Below are 25,966 nucleotides of genomic sequence, written 5' to 3'. Positions count from 1 at the left end.
CGCCGAGCTGTAGGGAGCCCTGCCATGGGGCAGCCCGGGTCAACCATAGCCTGAGACTTGGGGCCTCCCGTGGGCTCCAGTCAGGCCGAGGGTGGGCAAACAAGAGGTGTTGCTTCAGACATGGCAGCCAGCCTGCACCCCTGCCCCTGGCATCATGAACGCAGATGTGGAGCTTCACATCCGGCACAACTACCCAAGGAGCAAGTTGTTGGCCAATGTGAGGCAGCCCTAGAAATTCACAGAGGGAATATGAAAAGCAGGTTGTCCTATACAATATCCATAATCAATTACAAAACAGAAATAACTTAGTTAAACAGGCAAGAAAGACGAATGCAAATACTATGAGGAACTCCTAAAAGACAGTTGTGGTCATCTCTTGCTATACTCCTACCATTTGTCAAATATTATGTTAAAAGGCATGCGGATAACACCATTTTCATATTACATTGGGATTATGGAGAATATTATGAACAGTGAGAAGAGTAATGATTCATTGCCCAATTTTACTGCCGCTAACTCCCTAAGACTTCCTGGCATAGGAAGAAACCAGTACATCGATCTAATGAATCAATGTAGATCATCAAACAATTTTTTCAGGGAAGTGGATGTGGCTCAACTGACAGAGGGTCCACCTATTATATAGGAGGTCCAGTGTTCGAACCCAGGGCCTCCTAGCTTGTGTGGTGAGCTGGTCCACGCGCAGTACTGCTGAAGGCAAGGAGTACCATGCCACACAGGGGTGTCCCCCGCATAGAGGAGCCCCATGTGCAAGGAGTGCGCCCTGTAAGGAGAGCTGCCCTGCGCAAAAAGAGCAGCCCGCCCAGGAGTGGCGCCACACACACCAAGAGCTGATGCAGCAAGATGACACAACAAAAAAGAGACACAGATTCCCATGCCACCTGATGAGAATGCAAGCAGGTACAGAAAAACACACAGCGAATGGACACAAGAGAGCAGACACGGGGGGGGGGGGGGAGGGGGGAAGGGGAGGGGAGAAAAATAAAATAAAAATAAATCTTGAAAAAAAAAATTTTTTTTTCAGATGGAAAACCGCCCATGATCTTTCCACCAATAAAACCAGTGGAAATCACCAGAGGCACGGTGGGTGGTACAGGCTGGCTATACCACAGAAGACAACATAAAGATATGCACTTTGCCTAAGAAATGCATGATTCATAAGATCCTTGATTCAGGTCCTCCACTCTCTGGATTACTAGATTACAATGTAGTACATAGTATATACAACAAAGGATTTATTTATCTAGATGTACCAATATCATTTAATGACAGTTGTATAGCAGTTCTTCCTTTTGAAGATTATTATTACGAAACTCTAACACTATAAAATATTAGTTTCAATAGATGAGCACACTAATGTTGCAGAGCTTGCAAATGTCAAAATAGACTTATCACTGGTTAAGAATGCTGCTTCAATGTATTGTCGATCAGGCTTTGCCCATAAGAAGAGCCAAGTAATAAATGTGGATCAACTTCATTCATCATGGAGGAATGTTCCATCTGTAAACAGATTAATGAGCACTTGAGATCCACAAAAGATGCTCCTGTCATGGGATGGTAGGGAAAGTAGAAGTACTGTACAGGAAGTTTCATCAGCTACTGATCTGATACACAGAGTCAAGAAGATCCAGCTAACACAGCCAGTGTAAGCAGTATGAGTTTGTCTATAGGATATAGAAAGCATATAGATTCCTATTTGACTCAACTCTTACTGCCTTTTTAATGATGGGAAAGCTTTCACCAAACTTGAAAAGTCATGCAATCACAACGTGTGATGTTGGCAAATTCTCAGATGAGTCTCTGGACAGCTTTCTTGTAGAGCCAGAAAAGGTTCAGAGCACTAGTGAAGATGCAGCACAGAGATATTTTGATCATGCACTTACTCTGAGAAATGCAATACTGTTTCTGCATCATAATAAAGCTCTAGTTGCACAAACTGGATAACGAGACCACCTCTGGATCTCTTACACTGTGAAAGCCCTCTTTGTTTGTACACTGCAACTTGCAGCAGAGTTCTAAACAAAAATTACACACTACTTGTTTCCATGGCTCCTCTCACCAATGAAATCTAGCCTATCAGCAGCTGTACACCTCAGCATATTGAACCAGCTACCCCAGAAGTCAGTTCTGTCTGGTTTAAACTGTACATTTATCATATCACTGGGCAAGGGCCACCAACTCTCTTACTGTCCAAAGATACAAGACTTCAAAACTGTCTGATATATTCCAGGGTTATGACAGATTACTAATAACGTCTTGAGGTCATGATCCTGGGGTAGTCACTACTTCAAATATGCTCATAATGTTGAACGATGCTTTAATCCATTCTGCAGTTTTAATTCAAGGACATGGTTTGCACGGGATACGAGAAACTGTCCATATTCTGTTTCCACTTGATAAAACTAAACTTCGAGGAGTGTTTACTTGTGTCAATATGGGTATTCATAAAGCATTGCAAATAAAGAACAAAGTAGACTTGCATCATTTGTGGATAATACCATGTTGGATGCTTCTAGTCAACTTGGACATAGAAAACTCAGTGATGCCCCTGATTAGAGAGGGGAAGCTGATTTGATTTCTGGCTTAGATGTAAATGGGAACACAGAGTCATGTCACTGAAAAGCAAGTATGGATTCAACAACAAAACAAAACTCTGTTGCCACAATAGAAAGAGATTGGGTTCCTCTGGAACTGTGCTTTTGAATTCCACTGTTTAGTTTTGAATTAAACCAGAGTAGGAAAATTGCTACACATGGCCTTCTTATCAGAATGAAGTAGCCAGCCACCTTCTTCACTTCTTGTTGCTGATCTCCATTTGCAATAATTTGATTACACCATTTGCTAACACATTCTGCCATTTTCCTTTCTTAGCATTATCTTTATACTGCCAGTCTCTAAAAAGTATCCTGCTGTTGCAGTGCAATTCATGCTTAATTAATGATGTTAAAAGTTTGGGGAATATGTCAATGTTTTCTAAAGTTTTGTTCATTATTGCACATCCTAATGCAACAAATAGCTTTTCAGCAGCCAGCACTGTATTTTTTACCTTGAGACAATCTGCATTAAAAAAAATTTTTTTAAATTTTTATTTCTCCCCACCTCCTTGTTTTTCACTTGCTGTGTCTGTCTTCCTTGTTTCTTTAAGAGGCACCGGGAGCTGAACCCAGGACCTCTGATATAGTGCCTAATTGCTTGAGCCACCTCTGCTCCCTGCTTTATTGAGTCTCTTATTACGTCTTCTCTTCTTGGGTCTCTTGTGTCAGCTTGTTGAACCTGCCCGTTGCGCCAGCTTGCTGTCTTCTTTAGGAGGCTCTAGGATCTGAACCAGCGACTTCCCATGTGGTAGGCAGGAGCCCAGTCGCCTGAGCCATATCCATTTCCCTACATTTCTTTTATAAAACTATAGGCTTTATAATGACTATTATGCTTATATGGAGTCACTATATATCGCAACACTAATTTCATGTTAGTTTACCAAACATATATCTTGTTAATTTTACATTTTGTTACCTACACTTTAAGGGATCATGGGAAGAGATGGAACTATTCTTCTAAAAAGGCTTCTTGTTACTAAAAGTAGCAAAACTGTAAAATAATAAATATCCAGTACTGAGCAATGATATGATAGGCCACTAAGTATCCTGTGGATGCCCATAAATTATGTATATCAGTTGAACACTGCTGAAGGTATGTAAATCAGCTAGTCACTTCTATAATTTAACTTTGATTTATAAGGTCTTAACTCAAGACTACAATTCACTGACATCGCATAAGAAGCTTTCAAAAAGATTCTATTTTTAAACAGTGTTTATATGTGGACTTTGGTTGTCCTCTCTTTGGAGTTAATATTTTCATAGTCTTTATGGGAAGATAGTGTTTTCCACTCTATTATCTGGCTGCTATACGTTTTCATCCTGATTTTATTTTTTTGTTTAGTAGCTATACCAATGAACTGATTTGAAATTGAATCTGATGTTTTCAAACCAAGGATTGTGGTTTCAGGTGAGAGTTACATATTAGAGATATTAAGGCTATGTCTTCTGATCAAAATATTCTAGCAATAAGCCTATGCTGAAGACATTTTTTGGTTTATTTTTTATTTTGAAGACATATTTTTAAGCATTCTGGATCTTAAATTTATGTGAACAGTTTTGGAGAAAAATGATAAAGAAAACCTGAATAATTTCTAAGTGTTTCTTGTCATTGATTCTTTTAGTATCTCATGTTAATTAGAATAATTGGAATCACTTTTTAGATTTTTCAAGTAATCTTTAGGAAGTTTGTGCAGTGTTATAGTTCAGCTTAGCTCCTCTAGAGGGTAATAAACTCTTAGTTAAAAACTGTAACCAAACTATACTGAAAACACTTAAAGCATTAGAAAATTTGGGAATGTTAAAATCTAAACGTTTTTGTTGATACTTTTTTGGTTATTTATAGAATTATTTGTATACTTAACATACTTCTGGAAACAGATGCCTTTCTTAAAACTTCAATAACTTGGCCTAGCTATTAGAACTGAGTATATTGGACCAGGTTACCTGTGGCACAGTCAGCGCTGTTAGAGATAAATGTTGAGTTTTCTACTGAGTCTTATATGAGGTAGAAACCAAGTATATATTATAAATGTATGTCTATAAAAAGGAAAAAAAATATTAATATTAAAATGATTTCTTTGGTTGTGAATCATATTAATTTTACAATTGTATTGTACATTCCTAGTGCAATTAGGTTGTATGCGTGCTTTTTACAGCCTTTCAACTGAAAGCTGTAAAGTACTTCATTTGATCAGGACTCTAATCTCATTTTCACTTTCTGTGTTTGAATTAGTTGTAGTTATTTTATTTATTCGTGTATTAATCTAACTTCCTGGAATGACAAGTACAGTAATAAAGAATTAAATATTTGTGGTTGTTGACAGTGAACCCAGTTACTCGTGAATTTAAAGCTGAAAATAAGAGAGTGATGTGCTGTTCTATTTCCTTTGGGAGATAATGGAGGAAAAACAGAACCTAACAATCATAAATTTTAGGGAATGTAATAAAAAATATGTGGTAAACTTTGGTTTCTTGGGTGAATGAGGAAAGAGCAATCATCTGAATTCTAGCTGAAGATCACTCATACTTTTTTTTTTTTTTGAGAGCTTGGGATTGAACTCGGGACCTAGTATGTGGGATGCTGGCATTCAACCACTGAGCCACATTGGCTCCCTTGAGTTGGTCTTCTTTTTTTTTTTTTTAAGATTTATTTATTAACAGCCCCCCCCCCCAGTTTCCTGCTCTCTGTGTCCGTTCGCTGTGTGTTCTTCTGTGACCGCTTCTATCCTTATCAGCGGCACTGGGAATCTGTGTTTCTTTTTGTTGCGTCAGCTCTCCGTGTGTGAGGCACCATTCTTAGGCAGGCTACACTTTTTTTTGCGCTGGGTGGCTCTCCTTATGGGGCGCACTCCTTGCGCATGGGGCTCCCCTACGTGGGGGACATCACCGTGTGGCATGGCACTCCTTGCATGCATCAGCACTGCGCGTGTGCCAGCTCCACACAGGTCAAGAAGGCCCAGGGTTTGAACTGCAGACCTCCCATGTGGTAGGTAGACGCCCAATCCATTGGGCCAATTCTGCTTCCCTGAGTTGGTCTTTTCATTTGTTTGCTAGTTGTTTGTTTTTGCTTTTAGGAGACACCAAGGATCGAACCCAGGACCTCCCATGTGAGAAGCAGGTGCTCAACTGGTTGAGCCAAACCTACTCCCCCACTCATACTTTAAAGGAGAGAGAATCTGCATTTTTAGAGCCGTTAAAAAAAAATGTGAAATGCTGCTGTCCATGCTGGCTTTATGAATTTGGCTTTCATTTATATATTAACTCATGTAAAGATGCATCTCTTATATCTTAAAAGTGTGATCCAATTCAACAAAAAGGTAAATTTAAAACACTTACTTTATTATTTGCCAAAGAAGATTCATGAAAGAATTTTTATCTGATTTTTTGGCAAATGTTTGAAGTGATTTAATTTGGCTTTATGCTGCCCTACTCCCCGCCCCACCACCTTTTAATGTGGCTTAAACCATGGCATATATTCTTTAGAAAATAAGAGAAGGAAGAACAAAGATCAAAAAGAACATGAAACTTACGGTACAGTTTTCCTCTTAAGTGGCTCTAAAGAAATATAAAACTTTATGTATGGTCCTCTGACATCCTGAATATTTTCTTTAAAAATATGTAACCAGATTTTATATTTGTTTTGGGGAGAGAATGTTGGTTTCTGTTACAGTTTTCAGTTTCCTCTGCCATTTATGTTTGTTTTTTATGCTCAGTGTTTAAATTTTCATATTTAAAAATTTTAAGTACTGAAACTATAAAAAAAACAAACCTGTAACTGAGTACAGTGGATTGTTTCTTGGTATGATGCTAATATTATACAATGAAATATATAAAAGTGTTGTCAATTTGATTATTGACACATAACAAGTTTACAAATAAACTGTGGTGTCGATCAAGGAAAAAAAAAAGTCACTGCCAGGAGCAGCTTAGGGTGGTGGATGGAAAGAATGCAGGTTTTGCAGAGGCAGTCTAGTGGAGCTGCCAAGAGCACACTTGAGCTCAACTGCCCAAGTTCAAATCCCTGTTATGTCTACTTTTTGGATCTTGGAATTTGGGCAAATTCCATCATTTCTCTGTGCCTCAAGTTCCTCATCTGTAAAATGAGGATAATAGTTCCCACCTCATAGAGTATTTTAAGGATAAACTAAGTCAACATGTGTGTATTAGTTTCATTACTCTATATAACACCTGGTTGGAATCCTGACTCTACTCCCCACACAGATTACTTCTAGGTTGTCATTCAGGGATAATGTATCTAAAGGGCCTAGGTGGAATAGACAAGCAAAAAATGGTTGCTATTATCATCAAAATGACATCCGTTGAACTGGCCTAGCTCTAACTACCAAATCTCTAACTTTTAAAATATGTTCCTAAAAGATTTTCCTGGGAAGTAAATGTGACTCAAGTGACTAAGCTGCTGCCTACCACATGGGAGGTCCCCGGTGCCTCTGAAAGAAGATGAGCAAGATAGTGAGCTGATACAATGGATAGGCACAGCAAGCTGATGCAACAAAAGACATGAGGAAAACATAATAAGAGACACAACAAAGCAGGGAGCAGAGGTGGCTCAAGCCATTAGGTGCCTCCCTCCCATACGGGAGGTCCCATGTTCAGTTCCCAGTGCCTCCTAAAATGAAGACCAGCACACATAACAAACAGACACAACAAATGCAAACAACGAGAGGGTGGGAAGAAATAAATAAAATAAATCTTTAAATAATTTTTTTCCTAGCAGAACAGACACGTCAACCCTCCCTAAACTAGGAAGATCATGTAAGTTAGAGCAAAAGTTTTCAAACATTGACTAGGTAAGTGGTCCAGGAATGAAAAACACAGCTGTGTGCTATAAACATTTAACTCAACTCATCATCTCCCTGAGATAAACTGGAGATTTGCTGCTGCTTTTGATGAGTTATCAATGAATGGCATTACATAAACTGTTATGTCAGAAACTGAAGTAGATAAATTACTGAATCAAAAGAATCAATATTTTAAGAGACATGCTAAAAGTCAGTGTAAAGGATCCTCACTGACCACACATTGAGAAGCCCTGAACTGGAAGGAAGAGTGAGACTAGATACAAAAGATTTGACCTTTACACCTTTGTTCTATGGACAAACTGGAACATCAATGTTTTTTCTCTCCAGATTTCTGGCTTCCAACCTATACAACAGGTCTCTAGATAGCTGCACAAATCATGTATCACTTTAAAAGTTGGGCATATACAAGGAATTTCCTTTTCCTTCTAGTGAGGCAATTCAGCACAGCACTTAAGAGAGTCAGTACTACCTGAGTCAAATCTTAGCTCTACCATTTATTAGTTAACATTGGGCACATTAGTGCCTCAATGTCCCTGTTTGTAAAATGGGGACAGTAATAACAGTACCTGATTCATAGGATTACTGTGAAGATAAAATGAGCTAACGTGGGAAGCGGACATGGCTCAACTGACAGAGCATCCGCCTACCATATGGAGGGTCCAGGGTTCGATCTCCAGGGCCTCCTGATTGTGTGGTAAGTTGGTCCACATGTAGTGTTGCCGCGGACAAGGAGTGCCCCCACATAAGGCAGCCCCACGCACAAGGAGTGCGCCCTGCAAGGAAAGCCTCCCCACGTGAAAAAAAAAGGGCAGCCTGCCCAGGAGTGGCGCTACATACACGGAAGCTGACGCGGCAAGATGACACAACAAAAAAGAGACACAGTTTCCTAGTGCCTCCTGATAATACAAGCAGATGCAGAAGAACACACAGTGAATGGACACAGAGAGCAGACAATGGGGGGGAAGGGCAGAGGAATAAATACAAGAAATCTTAAAAAAAAAAAAAATGAGCTAATATACATACAGTGCTTATAACAGTGCCTGCACACTGAAGCACTGAACAAATGTTTGAAGCAGCCGCAACTGCTGCCATTATTGTTATAAAAATGTCTTCAAAATATCAAAGCCTGGCTGACCCTTCAATGTACAATCTATCAAACAGGCTAAGTTCCCCAGATAGACCTTTTCCTCCAATCTTAAATTTAAAACAGAACTCTCAATCTTTGGGTTCCATAATGAATGTTTAAATGTCGGCCAGCTTTCTCCTGCTACCATCCACTGCTGACTGACTCACGTGGTGATGCTGATATATGCTTAGGCAATGCCAGCTTATTCTGAAAGTAAGCCCAAAAAAATTCCTGTAAGATGGTAAAGCAGCTGACAATCCTGGAAGGCATTCTAGAGGTCCATTTAAATGTTTTTATGTTTTCTGCACTAAGTAACTCCTCTATTAGCATGGCTAATAGAAAGGTGAGTAAGGTGGCAAATTGTTAATTTGCAAGCTAGTTATAATGGGAAAATATACCGGTCCCTAATTACCATCACATGAATGTTTGGAAGAACAATGTATTTGTCAATGAAATGGATCCGAGAGTATGTTCTATTAGAGGATTTTGCTTAGGGTTTTTGAATTTGATCTTTTCTTTCAGGTAAGATAAACTAGAGATTCTTTTTTTCCATTTGGTGAGGTTTATGCTTATTTTTCCAAGTCCTGGGTAGAAAGCTAAACTTCCTGGAAGCAAACTAGTCTACTGGAGAATTTCCTAAAATAGAAAGAACAAAGCCTAAAGCAGAGTGGACAGCTGCCTGTTGGAAGGACATTCTGATCCTAGGCAGGCTGAAAACATCTAGGTGGAAATGTACATCTGGCTGCCTTGCCTGGCCCCTCCCTTGACTGTGAGGCTGTCAGCAGGGTGGCCTCAAAACCTGACCACCTTTTTCTGCTTTTTTCACTACCAGGGCTATTCTATCACTTCCATCTTACATCATTAGACCTTTTTCAGTGCTGGTCACTTTGTAACTATCTATGCAGATAAAGACTCTGACACAAGTGTCAAAGATAAACATCCAAAGTTCTGATGCTGTTGTGTGAGCAAACATGGCCACAGAGATATGTGTTCAAATATTTGTGGCCTTGGCCAAAAAAAACAGAATGAGTCAGCTGGGACACAGACCTTGCCTAGTTCTTCAGTTCTAGTTGCTGCGACACATCAAGTGCAGCTGCCATGGTCAGCTGCTAATAAAGGAAGATTAATACCAAATTGAATCCAAACTCAGGGCAGTCTACAGCCATCAGAAGCACTGAAGACTAATGCAAAATGTGGAAAATAAGCAACCTGGTATATTCATTTAACAGGCAGGAAGTAATTGTAGTTATTCTAATGAGCTTCATCAGAGATGCTTCAAAACTGCCTGTTTTTAAGTAGACGACTAGTAGCACAATAGAAAAGACCTGGTCAGATCCTAGGCTGTCAACAGCACAGAAAAGTCAGTACTTATCCTTGAAGAGCTAAAGCCTAGCCAATCAGTGTAGTCTGTGGATCAGCAGTACCAGCATTACCTTGGAGGTGGTTGGAAACACAGAATCTCAGGCCCATCTCAAGACTGTCTCATCAAAATAAGCACTTTAATAAGATTTCCAGTAATTGTTAAGCCTGATGAAATTTGAGAAGCACTGCTTTAACAAGCCTGCATCAATCTCAGTGCTAATTATAGGAAGTTCACCAATTATGTTCTCTTCACATAAAAAAGAACAGGGGAAGCAGATGTGGCTCAAGCAATTGGGCTCCTGTCTTCCAAATGGAGGTACAGGGTTCGATTCCCAGGGCCTCCTGGTGAAGGCAAGCTGGCCTGAGTGGCGAGCTGACCCGAGCAGAGAGCTGGCCCATGTGGAGTGCTGGCCTGAGTGAAGCGTTGGTGCAGCGAGATGACGCAACAAAAAGAGACAGAGAGGAGAGACAATAAGAGATGCCCCAGACCAGGGAGCTGAGGTGGCACAAGAGATTAAGGACCTCTCTCCTACTCCGGAAGGTCCTAGGATCAGTTCTCGGTGCTACCTAAAGAGAAGACAGATACAGAAGAACACACAGCAAATGGACACCGAGAACAGACCACGAGGTGGGGTGGGGATAAATAAATAAATAAATATTTCCCCCCTTTTTTTTAAAAAAAAAAAAAGGGTAGGTGAAAAAGCACAACCCAAGTATATGCTGTTTACGAGGTAATTATCTTAAATTCAAAGACACAAGTAAATTGAAAGTGAAAGGAGGGAAACGGGTGTGGCTCAAGTGATTGGGCTCCTGTTTACCATATAGGAGGTCCAGGGTTCAATTCCCGGGGCCTCCTGGTAAAGGCAAGCTGGCCCTTGCACGGAGTGCTGGCCTGAGCAGAGAGCTGGTGCAGCAAGATGACGCAACAAAAAGACACAGAGGATAGACAATAAGAGATGCAGCAGACCAGGGAGCTGAGGTGGTACAAGAGATTGAGCACCTCTCTCCAGCTCTGGAAGGTCCTAGGATTGGTTCCCAGCGCTGCCTAAAGAAAAGACAAGCAGACACAGAAGAACACATAGAAAGCAGAGAGCAAGTGCAAAAAACAATGAGTGGACAGAAGTAAATAAAAATAAATCTTAAAAAAAAAAAGAAAGTGAAAGGATAGTGGAGTGGGTATGGCTGAGTGGTAGAGTGCCTGCCTCACACATATGAAGTCCCGGTACCTCCTAAAAAAGAAAAAAGAAAAAGAAAAGAAAGAAAAACAAAAGAAAAATAATTTGAAAGTGGAAGGATGGAAAAAAATTCTATGCAAATATTAACAAAAAGAAAGCTGAGGTAGCTATACTAATATCAGATAAAATAGGCTTTAAGTAAAAAACAATTACAAGGGACAAAGAAAGTCACTATATACTGATAAATTTTTTTTTAAAAGTCAATTCAACAAGAAAACTTAACAATTATAAAAATATATGTTCCTAATGGCAGAGCCACAGAATATATGAAGCATATATTGCCAAACTAAAAGGAAAAATAAGCAACTCTACATTTATAGTAGGAGCCTTCAATACATCTGTTTTCAAGAATGGACAGAATATCTAAACAGAAGAGCAATAAGTAAATAGACTAGACCTAACAGATAGAACACTTTATCCAACAGCAACAGAATAAACATTCTTCTTAAGTGCATATGTATTATTTCCAAAAAAGTTTCATTAAACATAAAAATACTTAAATCATACCATGTATTTTCTCTGGCCACTATGGAATGAAGCTAGAAATCAGTAACAGAGGGAGAAATAAAAAATTCACAAATATGTGGAATTAAAACAATACACTCTTAAACAACCAACAGGTCAACGAAGAAATCAAAACGGGAATGAAGAAATGCCTTGAGGTGAATGAAAACAAAAACACAATGTACCAAAATTTGTGGGATGTAGCAAAGGCTGTGCTGCAAGGGATATTTATAGCTCTAAATGCCTATATTAAAAAAGAAGAAAGATTTCAAGTCAGAGACCTAACCTCAGAACTGGAGGAACTAGAGAAGAACAAAATTAATCTGAGGGAGAGGATGTAGCTCAAGCATTTGAGCATGTGCTTCCCACACGGGAGGTACCTGGTTCGATTCCCAGTGCCTCCTACAACAAAAAACAAACAAGCAAATAAATGAAAGCCATTGTGACACAACATGGTTGAGAGCTAGCTTCCCACATATGAGGTGCCAGGCTCAATCCCTGGCCTTGGTACCTAAAAAAAAAAAAAAAAGATTTAAACTGAAAGTGAGCTGGAAAAAGGACATAACAAAGATCAGAGCCAAGATAAATGAAATAAAGAATAAAAAATGAATAGAGAGCATCAACAAAACCAAAAGTTGCTTTTTCTGGAAACATCAACAGATACAGAAAAATCTTTAGCAAGACTGACAAAAGAAAGAGAGGATGCAAATAACTAATTTTGCAATTGAAAGGGGGGACATTACTGCCCATATCAGAGAGATAAAAAGGATTTTAAGAGGATACCATGAACAACTAGGGAAGCGGACTTGGCCCAATGGATAGGGCATCCGCCTACCACATGGGAGGTCTGGGTTCAAACCTCCTTGACCCGTGTGGAGCTGGCCCATGCGCAGTGCTGGCGTGCGCAAGGAGTGACCTGCCACGCAGGGGTGTCCCCTGTGTAGGGGAGCTCCATACACAAGGAGTGCGCCCTGTAAGGAGAGCCGCCCAGCACGAAAGTGCACCCTGCCCAGGAATGGTGCCGCACACATGGAGAGTTGACACAATATGGTGATGCAACAAAAAGAAACACAGATTCCCAGTGCTGCTGATAAGGATAGAAGCAGTCACAGAAGAACACACAGCGAATGGACACAGAGAGCAGACAACTGATGGGGGGGAGGGGAGAGAAATAAATAAAAAAATAAATCTTTAAAAAAAAAAAGGATACCATAAACAACAATATGCCAACAAAGCAGATAACCTAGAAAAAATGGACAAATTGCTAGAAACACACAAACTACCTACACTGACTCAAGAATAAATAGAAGATCTCAACAGACCAAAAATAAATAGATTGAATCAGTAATCAAAAACTTCCCAACAAAGAAAGGCCCAGAACCAGATTGTGTCAATGGTGAATTTTACCAAACATTCCAAGAAGAATTAACACCAATCCTTCTCAAATTCTTCAAAAAAGTTGAAGAAGAGGGAACACTTCGTAAATCATTCTAGGGCTAATATCACCCTAATACCAAAGCCAGATTAAGATACCACAAGATAGGAAAATTACAGACCAATATCTCTTATAATACAGATGCAAAACCCCTCAACAAAATACTAGCAAACCAAATCCAACAGCACATTAAAAGAATTATACTCCTTGATCAAGTAAGAATTATCCCAGGTATGTAAGATAGTTCAACATAAGAAAATCAATTAATGTATTAAACCACATTAACAGAATGGAAGGAAAAAAACAAAACAAAACACATGATCATTCACAATTGAACCCAGGGAAGGCATTTGACAAATTATAGCACCCTTTCTTGATAAAAACACTTAAAAAAAACAGGAATAGAAGGAAACGTCCTCAAAGTGATAAAGGGCATATATGAAAAAACCCACAGCTAAGCAAGAGACTTGAACAGACATTTCTCCAAAGATGATATACAATTGGCCAATAAATAAATGAAAACATGTTCAGTATCATTAGCCATTAGGGAAATGCAAATCAAAACTGCAATAAGATATCATTTAATACTCAGTAGAAAGGATACTACTAAAATAAAAAGGGAGCGGATGTGGCTCAAGCAGTTGAGCTCCGCCTACTACACGGGAGGTCCCAGGTTCAGTTCCCAGTGCCTCCTGAAAAAAATAAAAACAAACAACAAGCAAAACATACAAAAAATCCAACTCAGCGAAGCCAATGTGGCTCAGTGGTTGACTGCTGGCTTCCCACATGAGGTCCCAGGTTCAATCCCTGGCCCCTGGCACCTCAAAAAAACAAAACAAAACAAAAACAAAAATCAGAAAATAACAAGTGTTAGAAAGGATGTAGAGAAAAAGGAACACCTGTCCATTGTTAGTGGGAATATAAAATGGTGCAGCCGCTGTAGTAAACAGTGTGGCAGTTACTCAGAAAGTTAAGCACAGTATTACACTATGACCTGGCAATCCCACTTCTAGGTACACACCCAAAGTATTGAAATCTGGAACTCAAACAGATATTTACATACTGATGTTCATGGCGGTATTATTCACAATTGCCAAAAGATGCAAGAAACCCAAGCGTCCATCAACAGATTAATGGAAAAACAAAATGTGGTATATATATAAAATGGAATATTATTTAGCCATAAAAAGGAATGAAGTTCTTTATGCAACAACATGGACATGTGGAGTGAAATAAGCCAGACACAAAAGGACAAATATATGATCTCACTGATATGAAATAATCAGAATAAAGTAATCCATAGCCAGAAACTAGAATACAGGTTAGCAGGGACCGGGGGGGGGGGGGGGGGGGTACAGGGAATGGGGAGTTAATGCTTAATTCATGCAGAGTTTCTTTTTGGGGTGACAGAGGTTATGGATGGTGGTGATGGTAGCAACAGTGTGAATATAATTTACACCACTGAATTATATATTTTAAGGTGGTTAAAAGAGGAAATTTTAGGTGATATATATTACTAGAATTACAATTTTAAAAAATAGAACTGCACAACCCAAATAGTGAACCTCAATGTACACCATGGACTATAATTAAACTAATATTGTGTCATCAATTGAAACAAAGATACTCCACTAAAGCAAAGTGCTCATAAAAGGAAAAACTGCATTCATAAGGGAATGTATATGGGAAATGTATTTTCTGAATGATTTTTCTGTAATCCTACAATTCCTTTAATTCATAAACTACATATATATTATTAAATTAAAATTCAGATACCTGAATAAGAGGAAATTTCCTAAATTCATGGTATCAATTTCCTTTGGCTAGTTTTTACTTGCTTTAAACTGAAGGTGGAGGAACTGCAAGTTTCAAACAGGGGAGACAAACATGGCTCTCTTTCCCAAGTTCCCCAGGAAACAAAGAACCTGCCTTCTGGAGGTTGATAGTGCTGACGTGCAGCTTCTTCATGGGCCCAGTTTCTACCGGTCCACTAGCCAGGGCATCCCCTTGGCCACTCCTTAGCATTCGATGCTGGTAAATCAGAGGGTCCTCCTCTTCATCAGCAAGGGTGTATCCCTGCAACCAGAGGTTTAGAGGAAACACCTGTGACTCCAATAACATGCAGCCCCCACCCCCAGTAGAAACTGTCCTTACACCCAGAGAGGTTGACATCTCTGGAAGTAAAAAGTTACATGGATGTACAAAACAAATCCTGGAAAGTATATTCTGCAGGGTAGACCAGATTGTCTTTGCTGGTCACACCCCATCACTGACAAGTACAAACTTAGTATTAGCATTCAACTATTTAAATGCCGTGACCAATGGTAAAACCGAAGTGGTTGGAGAAGGAGCAGCAAGCAGCCCTTGACTGTTATTGTATGGCCGGTGAGCTAAGAATGTTTTTTTACATTTTTAAACAGTTGGGAGAAAATTAAAACAAAAGAAGATTAAGATTTCATAATTATATCAGATTTGCATTTTTGTGCACATTGAGTAAAGTTTGACTGGAATGCAGCCATGTTTATTTATTAACATATTGCCTATGGCTGATTTCATGCTATAACAGAGCTAAGGAGTAACAGAGACTGTATAGCCCACAAAGTTTTATAGAAATACTTGCCAAACCTTAGCACAGAGCAAAAAAAAACAAGATTTATTCCCAAAGCCAAGGTGGTAAGAACAACATCAATTAGGGAAGAATGGGGACTTTGCAAAAGAAACAGTGTAATTCACCTTGACAATTCTGCAGATGAGCACATCGTAGCGCTGATGGTTGATGCGGTGTCGCACCAGAACTTTATTCACCATAGGAATGAAAATTTGGTACTATAATAGGAGGGGGAAGAGATAAGAAACTATTACTTCGGAGACTGGAAAGTAGAGAAAGGATATTACTGCCAAATCTACTACAGCTGTTTCTTCTGGGTTTTTGGAAAGTTTTGCGGTATTCAGAAGCATCCCTTTTACCACCCCCCACTGCTATTATCCTAGTCCAAGTCCCCTTGATCTTTCATCTGGACTCTTAACAGTTTTCTCTCCTTCCTTCCACCTTTGCCCCTACATTCTATTTTCCCACACAACACTAAAAGTAATCATCTTAAAATATTAAGTCAGCTCATATTACTTCTCTGCTCAAAATCCTTGAAGGATGATTTCCAGTCTTGCTCTGAGTAAAAGCCAAAATACTTTCAATGGTCTACAACAATGATTTACAAACTTTAGCGGGCATCAGAATCACCTGGAGGACATATAAAGCCAGGGACTGCTTTTGCTCCACAGCCAGAATTTCTAATTCAGTAGGTTTGGGGTGAGGCTTGAGAATTTGCATGTCTAACAAATTTCCAGGTGACGTGGATACTGCTTGGCTAGGGATCACATTTTGAGAACCACTAGTCTATAAGATCTAGTCCCCTCATCCCTGCCCTTATTTCTGTGACTTCAATGTCAAATACTGTGCCACCTGCTCAGACCTCTAAAGTCATACCACTCTCCTGGCCATGCCCTGAAGCCAGCTCCCATCTTGTAGCCTTTGCATTTACTATTTCTTCTGCCTGCATGGCCCTCTCCAGGCTGGGGCTTTTACTCTACTAAGGACTCTGCTCACAGGTCAACTCATCGGAGGTGCCTTCCCCCTCTACCCTAAAAGAACAGTACCTCTCTCGACTCATCCCTATCACTCTTGTGAGACAAACTGTTTATTTGCTTTGCTTCATTAGAATGTAAGCACTGTGAGAGCAAGGACTTTATTCTGTTTACTATCTTGTCCCCAGAATAGCCCTTAGCTAACATGGGTGCTCATTAAATTTTTGCTAGATGAATGACGAAAGAGAAAAGCAGATAATTTCATGGTCTCTGATGGTGACCCAGACCTAGAGACCAATACATGTTTGTTTAGGACTCCTTCTGGAATTACCTTTTTCCCCAGTTGAAAGACAAGTGAAGACAGTGTGTCCATGGCTGTGGGACGCAGTTCTGGGCTCTGATCCAGCGTTCGAACGATGGGGTGAATGATCCGTGAGGCATAGTCAGTGAAATCCAGGGACTCAGTCAGGCGGTCCACTGTCTCTAACGCTGCCCTACAACAATTGCTAATGTACAGTAAGTGCTAACAGACGGTCCCAAAGTAAAAGGAGTGGCTGAGGGTTACCTTAGCAATTAGCAATGAATGGGAAAGAATGCATCTGAGGTGTTTTGGGTACATGGATCTAAAATATATTCCAGTGGGCTGGGGAGAGTTAAGACTTGCATAATTCTGGGGAATTTCTGGGCTAAAATGAACAGCAGTTGAAATTTAAAAAAATAAATAAATAAATAAATAAATATATAAATATAAAGATGATCTGGGAACTTAAGAAAAGGACATCTTCAACAAAACACTGCAGGTTTGTTGAGTATTAGTGCCAAAGGACAGGGACTTACTTTCGCGATGGTAGTGGAACTTCCGGGGCATCAAATAACTTCACAATAGGAGGCAACAACAAATGCAGATAGTCATCCAGGTTGGCACCAAATAACTGGATTGCCGTCAGGAGCTGCAAAAAAGAGCAAAGGCATGGCTGATGAACAAATGCACTAAGGGAATGAACATGGGTGGATAATTCAAAATTCTGGGGGACTTCTTGCAAGCATCAGGTATATTAGTGTTCTTTGTATTCAGTACTGTGGACTGGGCATCACCCTGTGACTCAGAACAGAGTCCAGTCTCTAGCTGATCATCCAGGAACTCTGATGGAAGCTAGAAATCTCTCCAGAGGATGCTCTAGCTACTCACCTTGATGGAGACGATGCGGCCTGGGCTGTTGTCATGCATGAAGACGCGCAGCATGTGCGGGATTAGCTGAGGCAGGTAGAGTTTAAATTCACCCCCAAGAGCCACCACAATTTGTTCAATGAGGAGAATGATCGTGCTCTGGATTGAGGTGTTCATGACCCAGAATTCCTATGAGGGTTGAAATAGAGGAGCAAAGTCAGGTGTTGTGCTGAAATATGAAAAAAGGAACTGGGATGACCAAAAAGAAGTAAAAATGTAGTGAGCATGGTCTGCCCCAAGCAGAACTCCTTCCCTATCTGCCTCTAACTGGGCACCCTTTTTGTACCCTATGTAATACCATATTGAACAAATTAAACTCTACTTCCCCAAATATCCCCAGGTTATCTCACTTCTCTGAGTTTTGCTCATACTGCTTGTTCCCTTTGCCTGGAAACCCATTTTCCACTCAGTTAAGCCCTGTCTTTCTAGATCTGGTTCAAGCCTCATTTATCCTGTGAAGGCTTTCCTAGTCTCCTAAATTATCCACTTAAGTTTCACATTCTTTTTTTCTTAGCACTGGCGATACTAAATCTTGTCACCTTTCCTCTACTAGACAGTAGTCTATTTAAAAGCAAGAAACCTTCTGATTCATCTCTGTCTCCTCAGAATGTATCAGAGCATCTGGCATACTCAAGCCATTCAAACATGTTTACAGAATTAAAAAAAAAAAAAAAAAAGACTAAATCTAAATCACTCTAAGAGGCCTAAAGTTGTCCAAGGTGGATATTTTACTTTGGGTACCACCTGACCTCTCCTATAGGGTGACTCCAGTGTTATCCAGATTTCTTACCTTTCCTATATTTTAGGCTTTGCTAGATAACACCTGATGTCTGTCCCCACTGGTTAGGAAGACTGAAGCCATGTTAAATGAGCCACAAAAATGGAACACTGTATCTAACATTCCTGGCCATTATCTATCATTGCTTAACTATATTAGCAGGACTGGAAGATGGATTTTTAGTGAATACACCACTCCAACAAACATCCACCAGGGGTCTATCTTAGGCAAGAAGCTGTGCTAAGCACCACTGGTACAGTCCAAGAAGAAAGACTAGACATGTCACAGGTTACTTAGGCACATCACTAGACTGAAGCCAGGTGCCTGGAGCTGTGGATCTGGCTCTATTTCTTACTAAGTGAATAAGCCAAGGGTAAATGACTTTATTTTGGGCTGTTCTTTTTTTCATCAGCAAAACAAGGTTGACATCTGACTTCCTAACCTCACAGGACAGCTGTGGAACAAATGAGATACAGAAGGGAAAAGACTTTAGAAAACCACGAAGTAATTTACCAATGTAAACTATTACTGATAAGAAAGATACTATTTAACTTGGTGGAATATATGATTGATTGACTATACTTTAGGTTAAAGGAGACACTAAAACACATGTACTGTATAATACACAGAAGAGGACTGAGACAGTTTGAATTTGGTGAATCCCAGAAAGAGTATGTTTTTTAACTAATCCATTCCTGTGGGTGTGAGACCTTTTTGATTGGACTACATCAGTGGGGTGTGACTTAGGTTGAGTCTTTGCCCTCTTGCTGGGTCTGATATAAATGGAGACACAGAGAGACACATAGGAAAAGGGAGCTCTGCCATTGTTTTCCTGCCATGTGAGAAAGGACTTGAGGATCCTTAAGCACAAAGCCCCCAAGAGGCTGGGCCCACGGAGCAGCCCATGGCCAAGGAGATGAGCCCTGCCATATACCTGATAGCTCACAGCTGAACTCAGTAAGCAGAGCAGCTGAGACCGAGAGAAAAGGTCTGAAAAGAGACAAGCCCTATGCCTGTTGCTCACAGCTGAGCTCTGGGAGACGGAAGATTTTGAAAGGGAAGACAGGGAGCTCAGCAGCATCAGCAGCCCTTTGGCAAATTAAGACAAAGATACTAAAAGTCTACTAGATCCTCTTCTATGTCTTTACTCAGTCAATGATTTTTGAAAGCCCATCCTCTTCCTCAAAACCTAAACCACTTTCAGTTGTGGATGGTGCCACAAAATGAGCACTTTTCTACACCCACATTATTAATGCCTCTTAAGTTATTAAAATAAAATTGGACAATTGGCCACAGATCTTGCTTTGGTACTACTACAAGGCAAAATGGTCTAAGACTCTGACTCTAGGAAGAGCTGTCATTTTAAATCAACTTAAAAAAAGAGTTGCCTACCACATTCTTTAAAATTTCCAGAATGGGGGATTTAATGATAATAGAAACTCTGCTAATGACGGCAACACTTGGACAGTCATACTCTTGGGGCCCCTAAATAATTCAGAGTAGAACTCAATGATAAAAGGGATAACTTCTTAGGTGAAGGGCCTTATAAGTAAGTATAAGGTAATCCTATTTTTTTTTTCTTAAAGGCATAACAGTTTAGAAAGTAAAAATCAAACTAGAGACTGCTGCTAAAGCCTTCTTTCTGTCTGCTTAGAGGGAAGAATTCCATCTGAAAAATCTATTTTCTCGAGTAAAAAAAACTTTGCCAAAGAAACACCACAGATTTTATGGCCTCTACAGAGTCTCTGTTCATTCACTTGGACCACACTTTGCTTTCTTTAGAGAAAGCCTCCTACCACCCAGCTATATTACCATTTGCTCTTCACAGGGATTTCTCTACCTTAAAAAAGCCAGGCAGCCTGCCCAGGGATGTCAGTCAGATTACCGTTCACAAAGACCATTGTTCTCCTGGGCTCGGGGGAGCTCATTAAAATGCCCAGGATCAAGAGATAAAGGAAGGGCTCCTGCTGCACTCTCTCTGTCTTGGACGAAATGAAAGCTGTATTTTGTAGGTGAGGCTCTGTGCCTCAAATCTATGTGTTCAGTCTCTTCAACACAGGGTGCTGGGAAATCTGTAAAACCATATGCAAAAGAACAAAGGCAGACCCCCTACCTCATACCATATACAAAAAATGAACTCAAAATGGATTAAAGACCTAAATGTAAGAGTCAGAACTATAAAACAATTAGAAGAAAACATAGGGAAGCAACTTCAAGACCTTGTGTTAGGCAATAGTTTCTTAAGACTTTACACCAAAGGCACGAGCAACAAAAGGAAAAAACAAATAAATGGAACTTCATCAAAATTAAAAACTTTGGGGAAGTGGATTTGGCTCAACTGATAGAGCATCCACCTACCACATGGGAGGTCCAGGGTTCAAACCCAGGGCCTCTTGACCTGTGTGGTGAGCTGGCCCACACATAGTGCTGATGTGCACAAGGAGTGCCAGGCCACGCAGGGGTGTCCCCTGTGTTAGGGGAGCCCCGCGCGTAAGGAGTGTGCCCCATAAAGGGAGCTGCCCCATGCAAAAAAAGCACAGCTTGCCCAGGAGTGGCGTTGCACACAGAGAGAGCTGACACAGCAAGATGACGCAACAAAAAGAGACACAGATTGCCTGTGCCGCTGACAAGAATGCAAGCAGACACAGAAGAACACACAGCGAATGGACACAGAAAGCAGACAATGGGGGGAGGGGGAAAGGGGAGTGAAATAAATAAAAAATAAATCTAAAAAAAATGAGGACAATAATAATTTTTAAAAAATTAAAACCTTCTGTCCATCAAAGGACTTCATCATGAAGGTAAAAAGACAACCTGCAGAGATGGCCCTGCACTGCCTTTTTCTGCTGCCACCAGTGCTGCATGCTGCTCCACCCCATCCATGGTATTTATTCACATTTGTGGCCTTCTGCTGCATGCTGGCACTGCTGCTCACCACTGTGCATATCTTTTTGCCATCTGGCATGTGATAGCATTTGATAAACTGAAGACTGACTACAATAATCCTATAGACCAGTGTAACAGCCCGAACTTGTACTTCCAGCGTACCTTATCCATGCTTTCTTCTGTGTCATGTTTCTTTGTGCAGCAGAATGGCTCACACTGGGCCTCAATATGCCTGTATCGGCATATCATATCTGAAGGTATGTGAGTAGACCAGTAATGAGTGCACCAGGACTCTGTGACCCTACAACCATCATGAACGCAGATATTCTAGCATATTGTCAGAAAGAAGGATGGTGCAAATTAGTTTTTTATCTCCTAGCATTTTTTTACTACCTATATGGCATGATGTATGTTTTGGTGAGTTCTTAGAACAACACACAGAAGAACTGGTCCAGTTAAGTGCATGCAAAAGCCACCAAATGGAGGGTTTCTATCCAGCAAGATCCATTTTCAAGAGTAGCCTATGGAATCTGATCAGTTACTTTAAAAAATGACTCCTCATTTTTTAAATGTTTCCACATTTTTGCTTGTGGAAAGATTTTTCATGTGTCATACTAGGATAAAGAATTTAAATGGAATTATGTAAAAATTAATAGAAAATGATTATTTTTGGTGTTGACAGGTTTGAACTTGCATGCCTTAAGGAACAGCCATAATCTTCTGAATGACTACCTTAATTACTGACTGTCCTTAGACCACTGGACACTTTTGTTAAAGGAACTTGTAGGGCTCATTTTGACTTTACTGAAATGTCACCTACTTATAAATTAGTTGTAGTTATCAGGTTCTTTTGATGAACTGAAAATGTAAACCTGAACTGTGGGAAATGTCATGAGTTTCCTTGTCTATCATGCAGATTATACATGGACAAATTTACAAAAATAAGAGTGGAATTTCTACCCTGCTTGACTTGAATATTATCCCTGTATGTTGCATGAATGAGAGATTTCCAGTATTTCCATCCGAGTAATATATTTGCTTTAATTCTTAAGCATAAGAGAATATGATATAAAAATATATACCGAATTACTTGTGAAGAATGCATTTAAAGCCATTTTAAATGTGTTTTTATTTTTAAGAATATTTATTAAGAAATTGGTTATTATATTTACTGTTCTAATCTGGTGGTAAACATGTTCTTAAGAATTTGCAAGTATCTTAGATTTTCAAAAGAGAATGAGGGGAAGCGGATTTGGTTCAACAGATAAAGCGTCCGCCTACCACATGGGAGGTCCAGGGTTCAAACCCAGGTCCTCCTGACCAGTGCGATGACCTGGCCCACGTGCAGTGCTGAAGTGCGCAAGGAGTGCCCTGCCATGCAGGGGTGTCTCCTGCGTAGGGAAGCCCCACGCGCAAGGAGTGCGCCTCTTAAGAAGAGCCGCCCAGTGCGAAAAAAGTGCAGCCTGCCCAGGAGTGGTGCTGCACACACGGAGAGCTGACACAGCCAGATGACGCAACAAAAAGAGACACAGATTCCTGGTGCCGCTGACAAGAATAGAAGTGGACACAGAAGAACTCACAGCAAATGGACATAGAGAGCAGATAACTGGGGTGGGTTGGGCAGGGAAGGGGAGAGAAATAAAAAAAAAATCTTAAAAAAAAAATGAGAATATTGTATAACCATCCTGTAGTTCCTTTAGTGCAATACAAAACAATTCTGAAATTAAGACTTATTTTCAGTACATTGTGTTGCAAACAGCTATTTCTTAAAGCTTGCTTAATCTATAATAAAGACATATTATAATTAAAAAAAAAAGGCAACCTACATAATGGGAGAAAATCTTTGGAAACCACTTATCTGATAAGGGTTTAATATCCAGAACACAAAAAGAATTCCTACAACTCAACAATAAAAAGACAACCAATCAATTAAAAAGCAGGCAAAAAACTTGAACAGACATTTCTCCAAAGATATATAAATGGCCAATAAGCACACGGAAGCATGCTCAACATCATTAGCCATTAGAAAAAGGCAGTTCTAAACCACAATGAGATACATTTCACACCCACTAGAAAGGTTACTATTTAAAAAAAAAAGGGAAATAACCAGTGTTGGAGAGGATGTGGATTAACAGGAACACTGGTTCATTATTGGTGGGAATGTAAAATGGTGCAGCTGCTGTGGAAAACAGTTTGACAGTTCCTCAGAAAGTTAAGTATAGAATTACGAGATGACCTGGCAATCCGATTTCTAGGTATATACCCAAAAGAACTGAAAGCAGTTCTCGAACAGATATTTGCACACCAGTGTTCAAAGTGGCATTATTCACAATTGCCAGAAGATGGAAGCAACCCAAGTGTCCATCATGGAAAAACAAAATGTGGTGTGTATATATATACATATACACATACATATACATATACATACACACACACACACACACACACACACACACACAATGGAATATTATTCAGCCATAAAAAGGAATGAAGTTCTGATACATGTGACAATATAGATGAACCCTGAAGGCATGATGTGGAGCAAAATAAGCCAGCCACAAAAGGGCAAATATTCTACCATTTCACTGATATGAAATAATTAGAATAAAGTAATTCATTGCATCAGAAACTTCCAGGGTAGGGATTGGGAATGGGGAGTTAATGCTTAATTATTACAGAGTTTCTTTTCGGGGAGATGGTAATGTTTTGGTAATAGATGATAGATTTTGGTAATAGATAGTAGCACAACATTGTGAATGTAATTAACACCACTGATTTGCACTAATATATTTGAATGTGATTAAAAGGGAAAATTAAAGTTTGCATAGATGTTACTAGAATAAAAAAATTTAAAAACCACAGAACACTACAAAACAAAATGAACCCTAATGTTAACTACAAATTATAGTTAATAGTATAATTATAATAATATTGTTTCACCAATTTTAACTAAGGTACACATTAATGCAAAGTGCTAATGATAGGGAAAACTGTATGAAAGGGGGTATATGGGAACTGTGTATTTTCTGCATGATCTTTTCGTAAGCCTACAACTTCTGTAACAACAACAACAACAACAACAACAACAAACACCTCTATGTTCTTTGTAAATCTTTGTTGGGGGAGTAAGTCATAGATTACTTCAGCTTTATACCACAGGTCCACTGCTCTCCTCCCTGGCCCCTGTCTCCCCATTAGCATCCACTGAGCTCTGTTGCATTCTGCCTAAAAGTTCCTTCTACAGAGGCCTCTGTGGCAGGAGGCAGGGAAGAGAGAATCTTTTAACTGTTTATATATGTATGACCTTTTCAGTTCTGCGATCCAGCTACTAGGAAGTTACATTCTTTAAGCTAGCCATTTTGATTTTACAGAAGTCATATTCCAACTCCTTGAAGACACAGCACCCTCTGCAAAGCACCTTTCCAAAAGAGACATTTCAAACAGTAGGAAGCAGGCTTTCTCCCAAACAGAAAAATGCTCTTGCCTTCAACAGAGAGCCCTCCAGCACCTGCTGAATGCAGGTTCTCAAACCACAGGAAGTGAGCTTTTTTTCCTGCACCACTGTACTAAGGCAACATTTATACTTTTGAAAGTAGGAAGGTAGAACAGCATCTTCTCACTGCCTGCAGTAGCCCACTGTACTTAAAAGCCCTAGGAAACCCAACATTGAAGGTCATCTTAGGGTCATGTTTTTATGGGCAGTAAAGGACAGTGCTTTAGTAATATCCAAGTTAAACTGCTTTGTTGTGTGTTAGGCAAATAAATCAAAAACCTATTTCTGGCAGAACAGTTATTTCAGGATTCTTTTTTGGACATCACACCACCTCATACTCTTGTACATGGGAGACTGGAGCAACCACCCCATTCACTTTCCTAATTCAGTGGGATACCTACTCCATTTTAAAAATATCTGAATTGTAAAAACTTTACACTGATCCATGAAAAAAATGTCCAGGTTATTCAAACTTGCTTCTGAGTGTCCTTGAACCAAATACCAATGGACATCCCAAAACCTGTACTCACTCTCATGAGGGTGACTATTTCATCCATATAAGGTCTGATGTGGCTCTTCACAAAGGACACCAACATTCCCAGCTGCTGGAACAGGAACTGAAACAGAAGAGGTCAGAAAGTTGGCACCATGAAGGATGTGGAGCTCCCAGGCTTATCTTAAGCCCATGTGAATAAAGATAACAGTTTCTGCACCACTCCCACTACTGAGAATATGTCAAAGAATCATATTTAAAGCCTGTGGTGCTGATGGTGGTGGAGGTTAAAAACATCTGGCATTGGCTTTCCATGCTGGATGGGCCCCGTAAACAGTTAGCAGGGGTTCTGGAGCCAGGCAGGTCGGTTTGAGCAGCTCTGTTGACTGCCAACTGGCTTTGTGACCTTCAT

General features: G+C 39.9%; 1 protein-coding gene and 1 pseudogene across 2 annotated transcripts in view; one reads left to right on the top strand and one right to left on the bottom strand.

The window, feature by feature from the left end:
* Window positions 1–25,966, bottom strand: part of MTOR (mechanistic target of rapamycin kinase) — a 165,689-nt gene that overhangs the window by 104,279 nt on the left and 35,444 nt on the right. The window contains exons 20-25 of one of the 2 annotated variants that reach the window (XM_058304419.2): window positions 25,592–25,678; window positions 17,866–18,033; window positions 17,514–17,626; window positions 17,008–17,170; window positions 15,828–15,920; window positions 15,024–15,170 (exon numbers count right to left, since the gene is read on the bottom strand). In XM_058304419.2, the coding sequence (XP_058160402.1) occupies window positions 15,024–15,170; window positions 15,828–15,920; window positions 17,008–17,170; window positions 17,514–17,626; window positions 17,866–18,033; window positions 25,592–25,678 (771 nt within the window). Of the gene's footprint in view, window positions 1–15,023; window positions 15,171–15,827; window positions 15,921–17,007; window positions 17,183–17,513; window positions 17,627–17,865; window positions 18,034–25,591; window positions 25,679–25,966 lie in introns of both variants that reach the window. The other variant, XM_058304418.2, reaches the window with a different exon arrangement.
* On the top strand, window positions 155–2,881 carry LOC139439706 (protein FAM91A1-like; annotated as a pseudogene).

This window comes from Dasypus novemcinctus, chromosome 9 (genome assembly GCF_030445035.2).
Source record: "Dasypus novemcinctus isolate mDasNov1 chromosome 9, mDasNov1.1.hap2, whole genome shotgun sequence".
NCBI classification, from domain to species: domain Eukaryota; kingdom Metazoa; phylum Chordata; class Mammalia; order Cingulata; family Dasypodidae; genus Dasypus; species Dasypus novemcinctus.
Note: the sequence above shows the minus strand (reverse complement) of the source record. Positions and strands in the feature narration are given on the sequence as shown.